The sequence below is a fragment of the Felis catus genome, chromosome B1 (genome assembly GCF_018350175.1).
Source record: "Felis catus isolate Fca126 chromosome B1, F.catus_Fca126_mat1.0, whole genome shotgun sequence".
In the NCBI taxonomy this organism is placed as follows: Eukaryota; Metazoa; Chordata; class Mammalia; order Carnivora; family Felidae; genus Felis; species Felis catus.
In genome coordinates, this window is record NC_058371.1 from 143,404,693 (window position 1) to 143,421,477 (window position 16,785).

The 16,785-nt window shown below is 40.3% G+C and overlaps 1 protein-coding gene across 1 annotated transcript in view; it reads left to right on the forward strand.

Annotated features, from left to right (window-relative positions):
- The window catches only part of SCARB2 (scavenger receptor class B member 2), a 76,272-nt gene that overhangs the window by 40,911 nt on the left and 18,576 nt on the right, over positions 1-16,785 (forward strand). The window contains exons 5-6 of the mRNA XM_003985268.5: positions 6,717-6,808; positions 15,545-15,664. Of these exons, the coding sequence (XP_003985317.1) occupies positions 6,717-6,808; positions 15,545-15,664 (212 nt within the window). The remainder of the gene's footprint in view (positions 1-6,716; positions 6,809-15,544; positions 15,665-16,785) is intronic.

Consider the following 16,785-nt stretch of genomic DNA (forward strand, 5'->3'; position numbering starts at 1 on the left):
CACATGTCAGGAACTGTTACTCCTTTTTCCCTTCATGACTGGCTCCCAAGATGACCCTGAATTAACATGACTGCCGTATCTTTTCCCTTTGGGAGCCAAACAGAGTGTCTGCGTGTGGTTGGCAAAAAGGCAGTGTTTCTGTTCAGTTTGTCCCATCTGCTCTGGACAAATACTGATTCTTTAGCCAACGGCACAAAAGTTCACACTTGAGCTGTCCTTCGTTCAAAGACCAGGATAGGCTGAGGAAGTACCCTCCTTCCGAAAATCTTTCCTTGGTTCTGCTGGTGTCATGCCAGCATCCCCCTCGGATGCCCCAGGCTTGCGTGCCTGCACCATCTGCTCCGCTACATGCAATGGAGAGAGAAACCTTGGTTAACGCGTTGAACGCTCTTCCTTCTAGTAGGAAACAGCCAAACAATTAATGGGGAGGGACAGCGTGTGAGAATGAACAGGATGAGTGAATGTAGAACATTGGCACAGAGCTGGTGAGAAAAAGGGATCTGGTTAAATATCACATGCTCTTACTTGATATTGCGGGGCCAAGCAGCATATTTTTACCTACTGATATTAGGGCACTTCTGTTCTCCTCCACGTAAGAGAGTTCAAGCACCTCCCACTAAGTGTGGGTCTTGCGTGTATAAAATATATAGCTGTTAGAAAGTGTCTTTGAGAGCTCAGCCAGTCCAGCTGGTCCTTCGGTGGAGGGGGCGTGGGGTTTTGCTGACATCACACTAGTGGTATGACTGTGGTAGTCCGTCTCAGAGCACCTCTCCATCTCCTGCCATAGTATGTTCCTTGTATCCAGCCCACATCCCTACCCCGATAACACAAAACCTATTTATTCCCGACTGTCCTCCAATAACAAAGGTTCCAGCAAGAGACAGGGAAGCATTCACATGCAGTGTCTGACTCTTGGGCAGAAAACAATTGGAGAGAACCCTTTCTGAATTACTGTGAAACATTTAAATGCTTAACTGCTTTGCTTAGGCTAGATCTGAGTTAAGGGGAGGACTTCAGGAGATAACATCCCTTCATTTTTTAAATTGGTGGTTCTGCTTTTTTTAAAGTTTATTTATTTATTTTGAGAGAGAGAGAGAAAGAGAAAGCAGGAGAGGGGCAGAGAGAGAGGGAGAGAGAGAATCCCAAGCAGGCTCTGCACTCTCAGTGCACTATCAGCGACATGGGGCTGGAACTCAGGAACCGTGAGATCATGACCTGAGCAGAAATCAAGAGTTGGTTGCTTAACCAACTGAGCTACCCAAGGGCCTTGGTGGTTCAGCATTTTTTATGTGGAGTATTTGAATTTTTCTCTAAGTTGTTGTAATGTTCACATTGCTGCTCCTAAAGAGAAGTTCTTTCTCATATCTTTTTTAAAATTTTTCTTTTAATGTTTATTTATTTTTGAGACAGAGGGAGAGACAGAGTGCGAGTGGGGGAGAGGCAGAAAGAGAGGGAGACACAGAATCTGAAGCAGGCTCCAGGCTCTGAACTGTCAGCACAGAGCCCAATGCAGGGTGTGAACTCACAAATTGCGAGATAATGACCTGAGCCGAGGTCAGACGCTTAACCGACTGAGCCAACCAGGCAGCCCTTTATCGTATCTTAAAGTCATGTAAAACTTCATGTGGGAAGCACAACATGACCATTATGGATGTGGTCCATATTGATATATTGATATAGTTGGCAAAATAATGTTAAGTGACAGAAAGAAGAACCAAAGAAGGCAAAAAACGTGAGAAGAGAATTCACAAAGGGTATGAATGTTTTTTAAGGCAGAGAGCTGAATTATTTGAAAAAAAGCGTTCAAACTCAGTGCAAAAAAAGACAAGTCCTATACTTTTTTTTGGGGGGGGGGTCGTTCATCTAATTAACAAAGCTTAGCAAAAGTAACTTGGGGAATGTAAACTGATTTACCACACTATTTCCACCACTCTCCAGCTGGATGACCTTGAGCAACTTGATAATATGTATCAAAAGGCTTAAACATGTTCATGTTCTTTTCTCTAGTAATTTTACTTTTATGAGTCAGTGTAGAAAACAAAAATATTGACAAGGTTTTTAGGCATAAAGATACATAAACATTCACACAACATTATTTGCAGTAGCAAAAAATCAAAATTAAATATCCAACAATAAGAGAATAGTTAATTATTTCTACATAATGTTGAGGAGTCATTAAAGGATACCTATGAAGAACTTTTGGTAACATATAAAATATGCTAAGGAAAATACACAATTTGTGTGTGTGTGTGTGTGTGTGTGTATACATACACATACACATACACATATATATATATACGGGATATATATATATTCACACATATATGTACACATATATGTGTCCATGTATATATATATGTACACATATATACATACATAATTGTGTTTATGTATAAAAATTGTGTGTATGTATATTACACATATATATCTTAGTTCTATAAACAAATCTTGTGTGGAAAAGATACTGAAAAGAAACATACCAAAATACAAATAGTATTTTCCATTGGTTAGGAAAATGATGAATAATTGACACCTTTTTATACATCTATCTGTATTCTTTTTTTTTTTTTTATTTTTTTTTCAACGTTTATTTATTTTTGGGACAGAGAGACAGAGCATGAACGGGGGAGGGGCAGAGAGAGAGGGAGACACAGAATCGGAAACAGGCTCCAGGCTCTGAGCCATCAGCCCAGAGCCTGACGCGGGGCTCGAACTCACGGACCGCGAGATCGTGACCTGGCTGAAGTCGGACGCTTAACCGACTGCGCCACCCAGGCGCCCCTCTTTCTGTATTTTCTAATGAGAATTTATTACTTTTATACTCAGAAGAATGTATTACTTCTATAATCAGAAGAGAAATCTATTTTATTATTTTTTTTAATGTTTATTATTTTGATAGACGGTGCACAAGTGGAGGAGGGGCAGAGAGGGAGACACAGAACCTGAAGCAGGCTCCAGGCTCTGAGCTGTTAGCACAGAGCCTGACGTGGGGCTCAAACTCACGGACCACAAGATCGTGACCTGAGCCGAAGTCAGACGCTTAACCAACTGAGCTACCCTGGCACCCTGAGAAACCTATTTTAAAAAGAAAATAGAACACAAGTACATTGCATCAACTTGTTATCCCAAAATGCATCTGTGTTAATACCCAAAAACATATCTGTGAAAAACCTCCAAAGATAGCCTAGAGCAATGAAAGTAAAACAGTCTTTGGTTATTTTATTATTCTTAGTTTGTCTACAAAGTGCCTGTCACATCATATGCATTTAATAATAAACATTAAAAAATGAAAACAATTATAATAATGGTATTAGAGTGGATGCACCACAAAGGCAGCAATTTGTGTACATTTTGTTCACTGATATACAGTGCTAGATACATGGTAGGCGTTCGCTAAGTGGTTGCTAATTAATGAATGAGGCCCACAGCCTGGTAAGCAGATCGGCCTGTGGAGTGTGGGGTTACATAGCTGGGCTTCAGTCCTACCTAGCTCCACCATTTGCTGGCTGAGTGATCCAGACAAGTTATTTAACTTCTCCTTGCTTCAGATTTCTCATCTATAGAATGAGGGTAAAATGGTGCATGTCTGTATTAGTTTCCCGTTGCTGCTTTTACACATGGCCATAAATTTAGGGGCTTAAAACAGCACAAATATAATTATCATCTTCCAGTTCTGGATCTCAATAGCCATAAAATCAGGGTGTTGTCTGGGGCTGTGTTCCTTCTGGAGGCTCTAGGGGAAAATCCACTTCCTTGAATTTCACAGCTTCTAGAGGCAGCCTGCCTTTTTTTGGCGGGCACCCCTTTCACCATTGCCAAACCAAAAGGGAAACATCTTCGCAGTCTCTTTGACCTCTGCTTGTCATCACACCTACTACTCTGACCTGGCCCCTTGCCTCTTTGTAAGAAAACTTAGAGTACCTGGGTCCACCCACGTAGTCCAGGATACTCTTCCCATCTCAAGATCCTTAACTTAATCACATCTGCAAAGTCCCTTTTGCCATGTTAGGCAACATATTCACAGGTTCTGGGGATTAGAATGTGGACGTATTTCTGTCAACCACACTGCTTTATGTGGTGGCTCTGAGGATTTCATGAGATAATTCATACTATAATTTTAGACCAGTGCCAGGAATATTATAAATATTCAATAATTGTTAGCTCTTATTACTTTATTATTATAGAGGAACTAGCACCCATGCTATTTCCCAGATATCAAAGCTCCAACCTCACATAAAGAATTTGTAAAGTTGTATAGATTATCTGTATGTGCCCTTAAGAAGTGTAACTTGGAGAGAATATATAAGTGAAGAAAGCTTTCTTGAAAGCCCCAAGTATATATTGGGGCGCCTGGGTGGCTCAATTGGTTAATCTTCTGACTCTTGGCTTCGGCTCAGGTCACGATCTCATGGTTCGTAGGATTAAGCCATGCTATGAGTGCAGAGCCTGCTTGGGATCCTCTCTCTCCCTCTGGCTGCCCCTCCCCTGCTCATGCGTGCACGTGTGCACACACTCTCTCTCTTTCTCTCTCAAAATAAATAAACAAACTTAAAAAAAAGAAAGAGACAGGGGCGCCTGGGTGGCTCAGTTGTTTGAGCATCTGACTTCGGCACAGGTCACGATCTCGTGGTTTGTGAGTTCGAGCCCCGCGTCGGGCTCTGTGCTGACAGCTCAGAGCCTGGAGCCTGCTTCGGATTCTGTGTCTCCTCCTCTCTCTGCCCCTCCCATTCTCATGCTCTGTCTCTCAATAATAAATCAACGTTAAAAAAACTTTTTTTTTTTAAAGAAAGAAATAATGGGACTATATTAATACAACTTTCTTTTGTTGCAGCTAACCTACAGTAGGGTCCTGGCCCTGGACTTATCCTTTCTTATTTTTCATTATTGACATATAATTCACTTACATATAATCCACCAGTTTCAAATGTACAGTTTTGTGGTTTTTAGTATATTCACAAGGTTGTACAACCACCACCACCACTGTCAAATTTTAGAACATTTTCATCATCCTCCCCAAAAAACCACACATTTGTTAGCAGTCACTTCCATTTCTCCCCTTCCACCAGCCCTTGGCAACCACTAATCTATACTTTCTGCCTCTATGGATTTGCCTATGAGTCTATAGAATTTTTTTTTAATAGTTAAAAGGTTTGTGTCTTTTTTGTTTTGGCTTTTGTAAAGAAAAGTAAGATTATTGTTTTGTTTGAAACAAAACATAAGTAACCCCCCACACCTGCCCAACCTCTCACCTGCCCCGTGGGGTGCTGAGACTGCTGGTGCTGAGCAGGAGGCCAGGCTGGCCCAGGCTGAAGGAGAAGAGCCAGAACTCTCTGTGTGAGAGCTTCCTCAGAGCCCGAGAGGAAGAGCATTTGGGAATGGAGTTTGGCTTGGTTAGGCAAAAAATAAAATTAAAAAACTGAACACACATGCCCACTATTATACAAATGGTGGCCAAGAGGTTGGAGCCATCTCTGGCAATTGAACATTTCTGTAAATGGAATCATACCATATATGACCTTTGTACCTGACTTCTTCTATTTAGCATTATGTTTACAAGATTCATCTATGTTGTAGCACGTATCAGCACTTTATTCCTTTTTATGGCTGAGTAATATTCTATTGTATGGCTATACCACACTTTATTCATCAGTCGATGGATGTTTGGGTTGTTTCTACCGTGGGCTCTTATGAATAGTGCTGCTCTGAACATTTGTGTACAAATTTTTGTATGGACATTGAGATGTATATTTGGAATGGAATTCTCTTGAATATATAGGGAGGAGTGGAATTTGGGGTCATAGAATTTTGGGTTTGTGTTTAACTTTTTGAAGAACCACCAAACTACTGTCCACAGCAGCTGCATCATTTTTCCATTCCCACCACCAGTGCCCAAGGGCCTCGATTTCTCCACATCCTCACCAACGCTTGTCCTTTGCCTTTATTTTTTTATGTTTAAAAAATTTTTAGCATCATCCTGGTGGGTGTGAAATAGTACTATGGCTTTGCTTTGCATTTCTCTAGTGGCGGATGATGTTGAGCATCCTTTCATGTACTTGTTGGCCATTTGAATATTTTCTTTGAAGAAATGTCTCTTCAAATCCTTTGTTCATTATTTAATTGGGCTCAAACTTTTTGAAACCATAAAGTAGTAGTATGGTTAATATGGCATTTAGTCAAACAGTCACTCTATATCTTAGTTCTGCTTCAGTGTTATGTAGCAGTTAGCCTCAACTAGGTTAGTTTTGTGAAGATTAAGTTTCTCAGTTACTGTATCAGTTAGGGTTCTCCAGAAAAACAGAATCAATGGGAGAGCTCTAGCTACATCTGTAGTATCTACCTATCCAAGAGATTTATAGGTATTAAGGAATTGGTTTGTGCAGTTGTGGGGCAGCAGGTGGCCAGTCTGAAATCCCTAGGACAGGCTGGCAGGCTAGAAACTCAGTCAGGAATTCTACATTGCAGAACTGAGAATTCCTTTCTGTCCAGCAAACCTCACATTTCGTTTTTAAAACCTTCAACAGATTGCATGAGTCCACCCACATTATTGTTGGTAATCTTTTACTTAGCCAATTGATTGTAAATCTTCATCATGTACAAAATATAGCACCATCTAAATTAGCGTTTGACCAAACAACTGGGTACCGTAGCCTAAACAAGTTGACACGTAAAGTTAACCACCACAATTTCTTAAAATGATCGTGTTCACTTATTTTCAGAAAAATGGGACTAATGACGGAGACTATGTTTTTCTAACGGGAGAAGATAATTACCTTGACTTTACAAAGATTGTGGAATGGAATGGAAAAACGTAAGTGTAATGATTTTTATTTTTAATTATTTTTAAAATTTGAATATACTTTTTGAATATATTTAAAATTTGAAAATTTTAAATTTAAAAAATGTTTGCTTAAATTGCACGTCTGCTTATGCGTTATTTCAAAAGAATTTTAACACTGTCATTTTTTGGGTGTCACGCTCTATAAATATGTAAAATATCTTTATTTATTTATTTATTTATTTATTTATTTTTTTAAATTTTTTTTTTCAACGTTTATTTATTTTTGGGACAGAGAGAGACAGAGCATGAACGGGGGAGGGGCAGAGAGAGAGGGAGACACAGAATCAGAAACAGGCTCCAGGCTCTGAGCCATCAGCCCAGAGCCCGACGCAGGGCTCGAACTCACGGACCGCGAGATCGTGACCTGGCTGAAGTCGGACGCTTAACCGACTGCGCCACCCAGGCGCCCCTAAAATATCTTTATAATTACTATTTTATAAATCAGGATTGGGGCAACACACTTTACAGATGAAATATTAGTGCTGTGTAGATTGATCTCAGCCTGGCATGAATTACAAGCGGCAACAAGTTTCACTTTCCTTGTGGTCATTGAATTGATGTGTAGCTGCAACACAGACACTTTAAAACCACTTTGTTTGGGGGCACAGGGAAGAGTTTCTCTTTTTAATTTAATTTATGACTGTGTACTGTTTATGTGTTTTTCTTTAAAGATAAAATACATTCGAGTTCACCATTATGGTATTTCAGAAATATTTTTTTTTAACATTACTAAGAAACAAGCTATTTCTAAAAAGGAGCTGAGGCAGTTTGTAGTAAAGCCACGTATAAGACAAGATGATTTCTATGAGAGGAATTAGAAACCTCAGAGAGAAGAAGAGGGTAATTCTTTAGGGACTGAGGCAAGAGGAATTCTGTTCTTGAACATTAAATTTATATCCAAGCTTCCCAGAAAAAAAATGGTGTGGAATATAGGGAAACCCTCTGTACTACCTTCACAATTTTTCTGTAAATCTCAAACTATTTTTATTTTTATATATTTTTAATGTTTATTTATTTTTGAGAGAGAAAGGGAGAGAGAGCGAGCATGAGCAGGGTGGGGGTGGAGGCAGAGAGAGAGGTAGACAAAGAATCTGAACCAGGCTCCAGACTCCGAGCTGTCAGCGCAGAGCCTGACCTGGGGCTCAAACTCGTGAACCTTGAGGTCATGACCTGAGCCAAAGTCAGATGCTTAACCAACTGAGCCACCCATGCGCCCCATGTTCTCTATAGTTAAGAGTCTCCTATGGGTTGCCTCCCTCTCTCTTATTTTTTTCCCCTTCTCTTATGTTCATCTGTTTTGTTCTCTTAAATTCCACATATGAGTGAAATCATGATATTTGTCTTTCTGGGACTGACTTATTTGCTTAGCATAATACACTCTACCTCCATCCATGTTGTTGCACATGGCAAGATTTCATTGTTTCTGATGGCTGAGTAATATGCCATTATATATATGTGTATACACACACACACACACACACATCACATCACATCTTTATCCATTCATCAGTCAATGGACATTGGAGCTCTTTCCATTACTTGGCCATTGTTGGTAATGCTGTTATAAACATTGGGATGTATGTCTCCTTTCAAATCAATATTTTTGTATCCTTTAGGTAAATATATAGTAGTGCAATTGCTGGGTCATAGGGTAGTTCTATTTTTAACTTTTTGAGGAACTTCCATATTGTTTTCCAGAGTGGCTGCACCAGTTTGCATTCCCACAAACAGTGTAAGACAGTTCCCCTTACCCCACATTGTCACCAACATGTGTTGTTTCCTGTGTTGTCCATTTTAGTCATTCTGACAGATGTGAGGTGGTATCTCATCATGGTTTTGATTTATATTTCCCTGATGATGAGTGATGGGGAGCATCTTTTCATGTGTCTGTTAGCTGTCTGGATCTCTTCTTTGGAAAAATGTCTGTTCATATCTTCTGCCCATTTCTTAACTGGATTTTTTGCTTTATGGATGTTGAGTTTGATAAGTTCTTTATAGATTTTGGATACTAACCCTTTATCAGATAGGTCATTTGCAAAGATCTTCTCCCATTTCATGGGCCGCCTTTTAGTTTTGTTGACTGTTTCCTTCACTGGGCAGAAGCTTTTTGGCATAATGAAATCCCAATAGTTCATTTTTTGCTTTTGTTTCCCTTGCCTCCAGAGACATGTCTAGCAAGAAGTTGCTGTGGCCAGTGTCAAATAGGTTGCTACCCGTGTTCTTCCCCAGTATTTTGATTGTTTCCTGTCTCACACTTAGGTCTTTCATCCGTTTTGAATTTATTTTTGTGTATGATGTAGAAAGTTGTCCAGGTTCATTCTTCTGCATGTTGCTAACCAGTTTTCCCAACACCATTTGTTGAAGAGAATGTCTTTTTTCCATTGAATATTCTTTTCTGCTTTGTCAAAGATTAGTTGATCATATAGTTGTGGGTCTATTTCTGGGTTTTTCTGTTCTGTTCCACTTATCTACGTGTCTGTTTTTGTGCCAGTACCATACTCTCTTGATGATTATAGCTTTGTAATAAAGCTCGAAGTCAGAATTGTGATGTCTCCAGCTTTGCTTTTCTTTTTCAAGATTGCTTTGGCTATTTGGGGTCTTTTATGGTTCCATACAAATTTTAGAATTGTTTGATCTAGTTCTGTGGAAAATGCTGCTGGTATTTTCATAGGGATTGCATTAAATATGTAGATTGCTTTGGGTAGTATAGACATTTTAACGACATTTGTTCTTCCAACCCATGAGCATGGAATGTTTTTCCATTTCTTTGTGTCATTTTCAATTTCTTTAATAAGCTTTCTATAGTTTTCCATGCACAGATCTTTTACCTCTTTGGTTAGGTTTATTCCTAGGTATCTTATGGTTTTTAGTATAATTGTAAATGGGATCAACTTCTTGATTTCTCTTTTTGTGCTGCTTCATTATTCGTGTATAGAAATGCAACAGATTTCTGTACATTGATTTTGTATCATGTGACTGCTGAATTTCTGTATCAGTTCTAGCAGTTTTTTGGTGGAGTCTTTCAGGTTTTCTACATAAGGTATCATGTCATCTGCAAATAGTGAGAGTTTGACTTTTTCTTGCCAATTTGGATGCCTTTTGTTTCTTTTTGTTCTCTGATTTCTAAGGCTAGCACTTCCAGTACTATGTTAAATAACACTGCTGAGAGTGGACCTCCCTATCTTGTTCCTGACCTTAGAGGAAAAGCTTTCAGTTTTTCTTCATTGAGGATGGTATTAGCTATGAGTCTTTCCTACATGGCCTTTATGATGTTGAGGTATTGTTCCCTCTATCACTACTTTGCCAAAGGCTTTTTATCAAGAATAGATACTATATTTTGTCAAATGCTTTTGCTGCATCTTTTGAGAGGATCATATAGTTCTTGTCTTCTTTTATTAATGTGGTGTATCATGTTGATTGATTTTTGAATATTGAATCTACCCTGCAGCCCAGGAATGAATCTCACTTGATCATGATGAATAGTTCTTTTAATGTTCAGTTGGATTCAGTTTACTAGTATCTTACTGAGAATTTTTACATCTGTGCTCATTCTCCCTTTTAGTGGAGAATTCTCCCTTCATCCTGGTTTTGGAATCAAGGTAATGCTGGCCTCATAGAATGAGTTTGGAAATTTTCCTTCCATTTATATTTTTTGAAACAGTTTGATTTCACTCTTTTTTAAATGTTTGGTAGAATTCCCCTGGAAAGCCATATGGCCCTGGACTTCTGTTTGTTGGCAGATTTTTTTATTTGATTCAGTTTCTTTGCTGGTGATCAATTTGTTCAGATTTTCTATTTCTTCTTGTTGTATCTTTGGTCATTTATGTGTTTATTGGAGTTTCTCCATTTTTTTCCATATTGCCCAGTTTGTTGGCATATAGTTTTTCATAATATTTTCTTATAATTGTGTTTCTATGGTGTTGGCTGTGAGGTCTCCTCCTTCATTCATGATTTGATTTATTTAGGTCCTTTCTGTTTTCTTTTTGATAAGTGTGGCTAGGAGCTTATTGATTTTATTAATTCTTTGCAAGAGCCAGCTCTTAGTTTTGTTGATCTGTTCTAATGTGTTTTTTGTTTGTTTGTTTGTTTGTTTGTTTCTCTATCATTTATTTCTGCTTGAATCTTTATTATTTCCCTTCTTCTGCTGCCTTTAGGCTTTATTTGCTGTTTCTTTTCTGGCTCCTTTAAGTGTAAAGTTAGGTTATATATTTGAGACTTTTCTTGTTTCTTGATAGGCCTGTATTGCTATATACTTCCCTCCTATGACAGCTTTTACTACATCCCAGAGATTGTGGACTGTCATGTTTTCATTTTCATTTGCTTCCATGTATTTAAAAGTTTCTTCTTTAATTTACTGGTTAACCCATTCATTCTTTTTTTGTTTTAATGTTTATTTACTCATTTTAGAAAGAAATAGAGGGAGAGGCAGAGAGAAAGGGAAACAGAACCCCAAGCAGGCTTCACATTGTCAGTGCAGAGCCCAATGAGGGGCTTGAAGCCACAAACTGCAAGATCATGATCCAAGCCGAAATCAAGCACTGGACACTCAACTGACTGAGCCACGCAGTCATTCCTTAGTAGAATGTTCTTTAACCTCCATGTATTATGGTCTCTCCAAATTTTTTCTTGTGGTTGACTTCAAGTTTCATAGCCTTGTGATCTGAAAATATGCATGATATGATCTCAGTCTTTTTGTACTAGTTGAGGCCTGATTTGTGACCCAGTATGCAATCTATTCTGGAGAATGTTGCATGTGCACTCGAAAATAATGTGTATTCCACTGCTTTAGGATGAAATGTTCCAAATATATATGTTAAGTCCATGTGTTGTGTCACTCAAAGCCATTGTTTCCTTGTTGATTTTCTGCTTAGATGATCTGTCCCTGCTGTAAGTGGGGTATTAAAAATTCCCTACCATTATTGTACTGTTATCAATGAGTTTCTTTGTGTTTCTTTTTAATTGATGTATATATTTGCATATTTCCAAGTTGGGGCATAAATATTTACGATTGTTAGATCTTCTTGTTGGGTAGGCCCCTTTATTATGATATAGTGTCCTTCTTCATTTCTTGTTACACTCTTTGGTTTAAAATCTAGTTGGTCTGATACAAGTATGGCTACTCTGGCTTTCTTTGGACATCCATTAGCATGATAACTGATTTTTTATTCCCTCACTTTCAATCTAGAGGTGTCTTTATGTCTAAACTTAGTCTCTCGTAGGAAGCATTTAGATGGGTCTTGGTTTTTTTTGTTTTTTGTTTCTGTGTTTTTAATCCATCTGATGCCCGTGTCTTTTGATTGGAGCATTTAGTCCATTTACATTCAGAGTAATTATTGATAAATAAGAATTTAGTACCATTGTGTTACCTCTAAAGTCGCTGTTGCTGGAGACTTTCTCTGTTCCTTTCTAGTCTTTGTTGCTTTTGGGCTTTCTTTCCTACTCAATGAGTCCCCTTTACTATTTATTGCAGGGTTGGTTTAGTGGTCATGAACTTCTTTAGTTCTTGTTTGTCTGAGAAACTCTTTATCTGTCCTTCTATTCTGAATGACAGCCTTGCTGGATAAAGGATTCTTGGCTGCATATTTTTCCCAGTCAGCACATTGAATATATCATGCCACTCCCTTCTGGCTTGCCAAGTTTCTGTGGAGAGATCTGTTGCTAACCTTATTTGTCTTCCCTTATAGGTTAGGGATTTATTTTCCCTTACTGCTTTCAGGATTTTTTGCTCATCTCCGTATTTTGCAAATTTTACTGTGATGTGTCCTGGTGTTGGCCTGCTTTTGTTGATTTTGATGGGAGTTCTCTGTACCTTTTGGATTTGTATGTCTGTTTCCTTCCCCAAATGAGGGAAGTTTTTGGCTATAATTCACTCGAATAAACCTTCTGCCCTCTTTCCCTTCTCTTCTTCTGAGACTAATATGATACAAATGTGATTATGCTTTATGGAGAAACTGAATTCCCTAAGTCTACATTTGTGATCCAATATTTTTCTTTCCCTATATTTTTCAGCTTCATTATTTTCTATAACTTTATCCTCTATATCACTTAATCTGCTTCTTCCATCTTTGTGGTCATTACATCCAGTTGGTTTTGCATCTCAGTTATAGCATTTTTTATTTCAGCCTGACTAGTTTTTAGGTCTTATATCTCTGTGGTAAGGAACTCTCCCTGGTATCTTCTATACTTTTCTCATACTTTTCTATACTTCTTGTTCTTTCTTTTGGGATGAATCCCTCCATCTTGGCATTTTGTCTAGGTGTCTGTCTTCTGTGTATTAGGAAAATCTGTTGTTTCCCACTCCTGACAGTAATGTCTGTATTATTTTTTTTAATGAATTTTAAGGTTAGATTGGTTTCCATACAACACCTGGTGCTCATCCCAATAGGTGCCCTCCTCAATGCCCATCACCCACTTTCCCCTCTCTCCCACCCCCATCAGTCCTCAGTTTATTCTCAGTTTTTAAGAGTCTCATATGATTTGGCTCAAGTAATGTCTATATTAAAAAGACACTCTATTCTGCCTAGTGCCTGCTGCTTCAGAAAGTGTTTCCAGTGTATGTTGTGTGTTATCTGCTGTTGTGTTTTGGCAGCTCTTTCCCTCAGATCAGTCTTCTGCAGAATTTCTCCTTGCAGAATGGGGAGTGTTTGGACCTTGTCCACATGTGGCAAGTTTTAATTAGTGTATTTTGGTCTGCTTGTCAAGAGGCTAGATCCTATATCCCCTAGACTGAAACTTTGCAGCACTCTGTGATCAGTAGACCTGGTGGATGCAAGGGGTTTGTGCTAGTCTTCTGGGGGAGGAGCCTGCTGTTGCTCTGGCTCTCAGTGACACTTGTCCTAGTAAAACACAAAACAAAACAAAACAAACAAAAAACATCTGCAGAGTGCAGTGGAGCAGGGCTTAGTGTAAGAGGCTCAAGTCTCTACTGTGGGTATTGTGCCTCTCTCTGAAGTCTGTCTGTGCTGATGGGTGCAGTGAAAAATGGCGTCAGCCAGCTCTCATCCCTGGAGAGGGGAGTTCATGCCTGCTGCTCTTCAGGAAGCCCTCACAGAAGAGCAAACAATCTCTCCCCCATTTGTCCCAGGCTTCCCTCAGATCCCTGAATCACCCTGTCTGTGTCCCAGCTATCTGCCCACATGGCAGCACAGTGCTCCAGTGTGCCTGCTGGGTTTCAAAACTCCAAATTTTAGGGACCCAGAGTGGCATGGACCCACACTAATCCTCTGGGAGAGGGTCTCACTGTACTGTGGCTGGTGCCGGTTTGTCCCAGAAGGGCAGTCACTTGAAGGCATGGGGTTTGGAGTTTATGGTAAAGCGCAGCAAAAAGTCAGTGTCTCAGTTATCTGCCCTCAGCAGGCACCTCTGCTCCTCTGCTAATGAATGGGGCAGCTCAGTGGAGTCCACTGACTCTTTTGTCCCTGGAGAGGCAATGCCACCTCTCCCAGGTGCACTCCAGGAAAGGGAACTGTCTCTCCCAGTGTGACCCAGGGGGTCCTCAGAGCACACTGTCTGTTCCCGGGCCTCTGCCTTCCTTCCCCACAGGAGCACCTCTACATCCACCAGTCTCCATCCCCGGGGTGACACAGACCTCTGAAACTTCAGACTTTGGGCTCCACTGCTTATAAAATCTTGCAGTTATCAGCCCCTCTCATTTTCCCCATCAATGGTCTTGGGGAAGTGTTTTTCTTGTGCAATGCCCTGCATGCTGTGTTGTCTGTCTGTCTCTCTCTCTCTCTCTCTCTCTCTCTCTCTCTCTCTCTTTCCCTCTCTTTCCCTCTCTTTCCCTCTCTTTCCCTCTCTCTCTCTCTCTCTCTCTCTCTCTCTCTCTCTCTGATCAGGGCTCTCTCCCCTCCGTAGCACCAGTGACTCTTTTCTCCCCCAGATCACATCTCCACACCTCCTACCTTCCACAATGTGGCCTCTTTTCTCCCTATAGTTGTGCACTTTGTTCTCTCAGTCTCAGATGGATTTCCTGGGTGTTCACAATGATCTGGTATTTATCTAGCTGTGTTTGAGGGAGGAGGCAACTATAAGGTGCTCCTACTACTCTGCCATCTTAATGCCTTCCTTAAGAGCTGAACATACCTGTCCTGAGGTTGCCTGTCAGTGAGCTAGCTCTGAACAAGGCTATTGTTCATGCTAAATTGAATCAATGTTTTAAGAAAATGGGTATTTTAAGCCTCTGCATCAGATACTCTTTTTTGAAGGAAGGGAAGAGGATGTTTCTGGATGTTGCCTCTATCAGAACTGATTTGGGGATCAGGTGCCTACTATTCCCCCTCTTGATCCAGTCCCTAACCAGCACCCCCCTTGTTTCTGTGTATGAATAAGATTCTGTGGGTAGCTGGCTCCCAATTAAGGCTTGAAAAGTCCTGACCATCTGAAAAAAATCTCAAATCAAATTTGATCATCTTGGGGCACCTGGGTGGCTCAGTCAGTTAAGTGCTGGACTTTGGCTCAGGTCATGATCTCACAGTTTATGGGGTCAAGCCCCGCATCGAACTTTATGCTGACAGCTCTGAGCCTGGAGCCTACTTCAGATTCTGTGTCTCCCTCTCTCTTTGCCCCTTCTCAGCTCATTCTCTCTCTCTCTCTCTCTCTCTCTCTCTCTCTCTCTCTCTCTCTCTCTCTCTCAAAAATAAATAAACATTAAAAAAATTTAAAAATTTGATCATCTTGACCCTTTCTTGTGCGTATCAATTCCAGGTCACTTGACTGGTGGACAACGGACAAGTGCAATATGATTAATGGAACAGACGGAGATTCTTTTCACCCGTTAATAAACAAAGATGAAATTCTTTATGTCTTCCCATCTGAGTTTTGCAGGTAAGGACTTTATAAATAAGTTATTTGACTACAAAACCCCTCAAAATGTGAGGAATATATGCAGCTACCCTTAACAGGCATGGCCATTTGTGCTTAATCAGTGATAAATGCTGATGGCATATTGAGAGACAGTGTGGTATAGTGGTTCACAGGCTCCAGAGGCTGACTGCACTGGCTGGTTTGAATACCAGCTCCAAAACTTACAGCTCAGTGACCTTGGTAAAGTTATTCAACCACTCTGTGCCTCACTTTCCTCATTGGTAACATAAGGATAGTTGTCTACCTTAGGAGTTGATATGAGGACAAATGAGTTACAGTTAGTAGAGCACTTAGCCCAGGGCATGTCAGAGAGTAAACAATGTTAAGTGATGGCTCTGAGTTATTATGATATGCTCTGTCAAGCATGAAACTTGACCTGGTCTTCTTCCAGTCAACAGATAACCTCTGTATAGAAGATAAATAAATCAAACTGCTGTCCCTATTTCAGAGTTTATAGGTATTAGCTATCACCTTCCCTTAGATCATTCCTGCTCTCACTTGCCCCGTAAGTGCGCGCTCTCGCTCTCTCTCTCTCTCTCTCTCTCTCCCCGCCTGCTCCTTCATGATTATGGCTCCTATTTGGGAAGAAGGCATCCTGCTCTCCACCCTGATTCCCATTCCCCCCATCACCATTGCCCTTTCTCCGCCCTTCACCCTCAAACTACCCAAATGAATGGCTGACTCATATAGTCTCCATATCCTCCCCACTCACCCAAGCCAGGCTTTTTATGAAACTTCTCAAATTCCCAAGTGACCTAGCTGCATTTGATGCTGTTGATTCAATATTATCAAGGATTGCTGTTCTGGTGGTGTTTCATAGCTTACATAATTGCACCACCTACCCAGCCAGCCCTGCCAGAAATATTGTTGATACTATAAATCTCCTTCCTCTCCTGCATTGAATCTGCTACCAGGTGCTGGGATGCCTTCTCAGAAATAGCTCTTGTATTGGCCCCCACCCGTCTGTCCCTGCTGCCTGTGCCATGGTTCCCACCCTTCCAGCTCTCCCACAGAAATACCACAGCCCCCCTCTAGCTGGCTGCCCTTGTTCATACATATTTGTGGGAGGACTGAAGGAACAG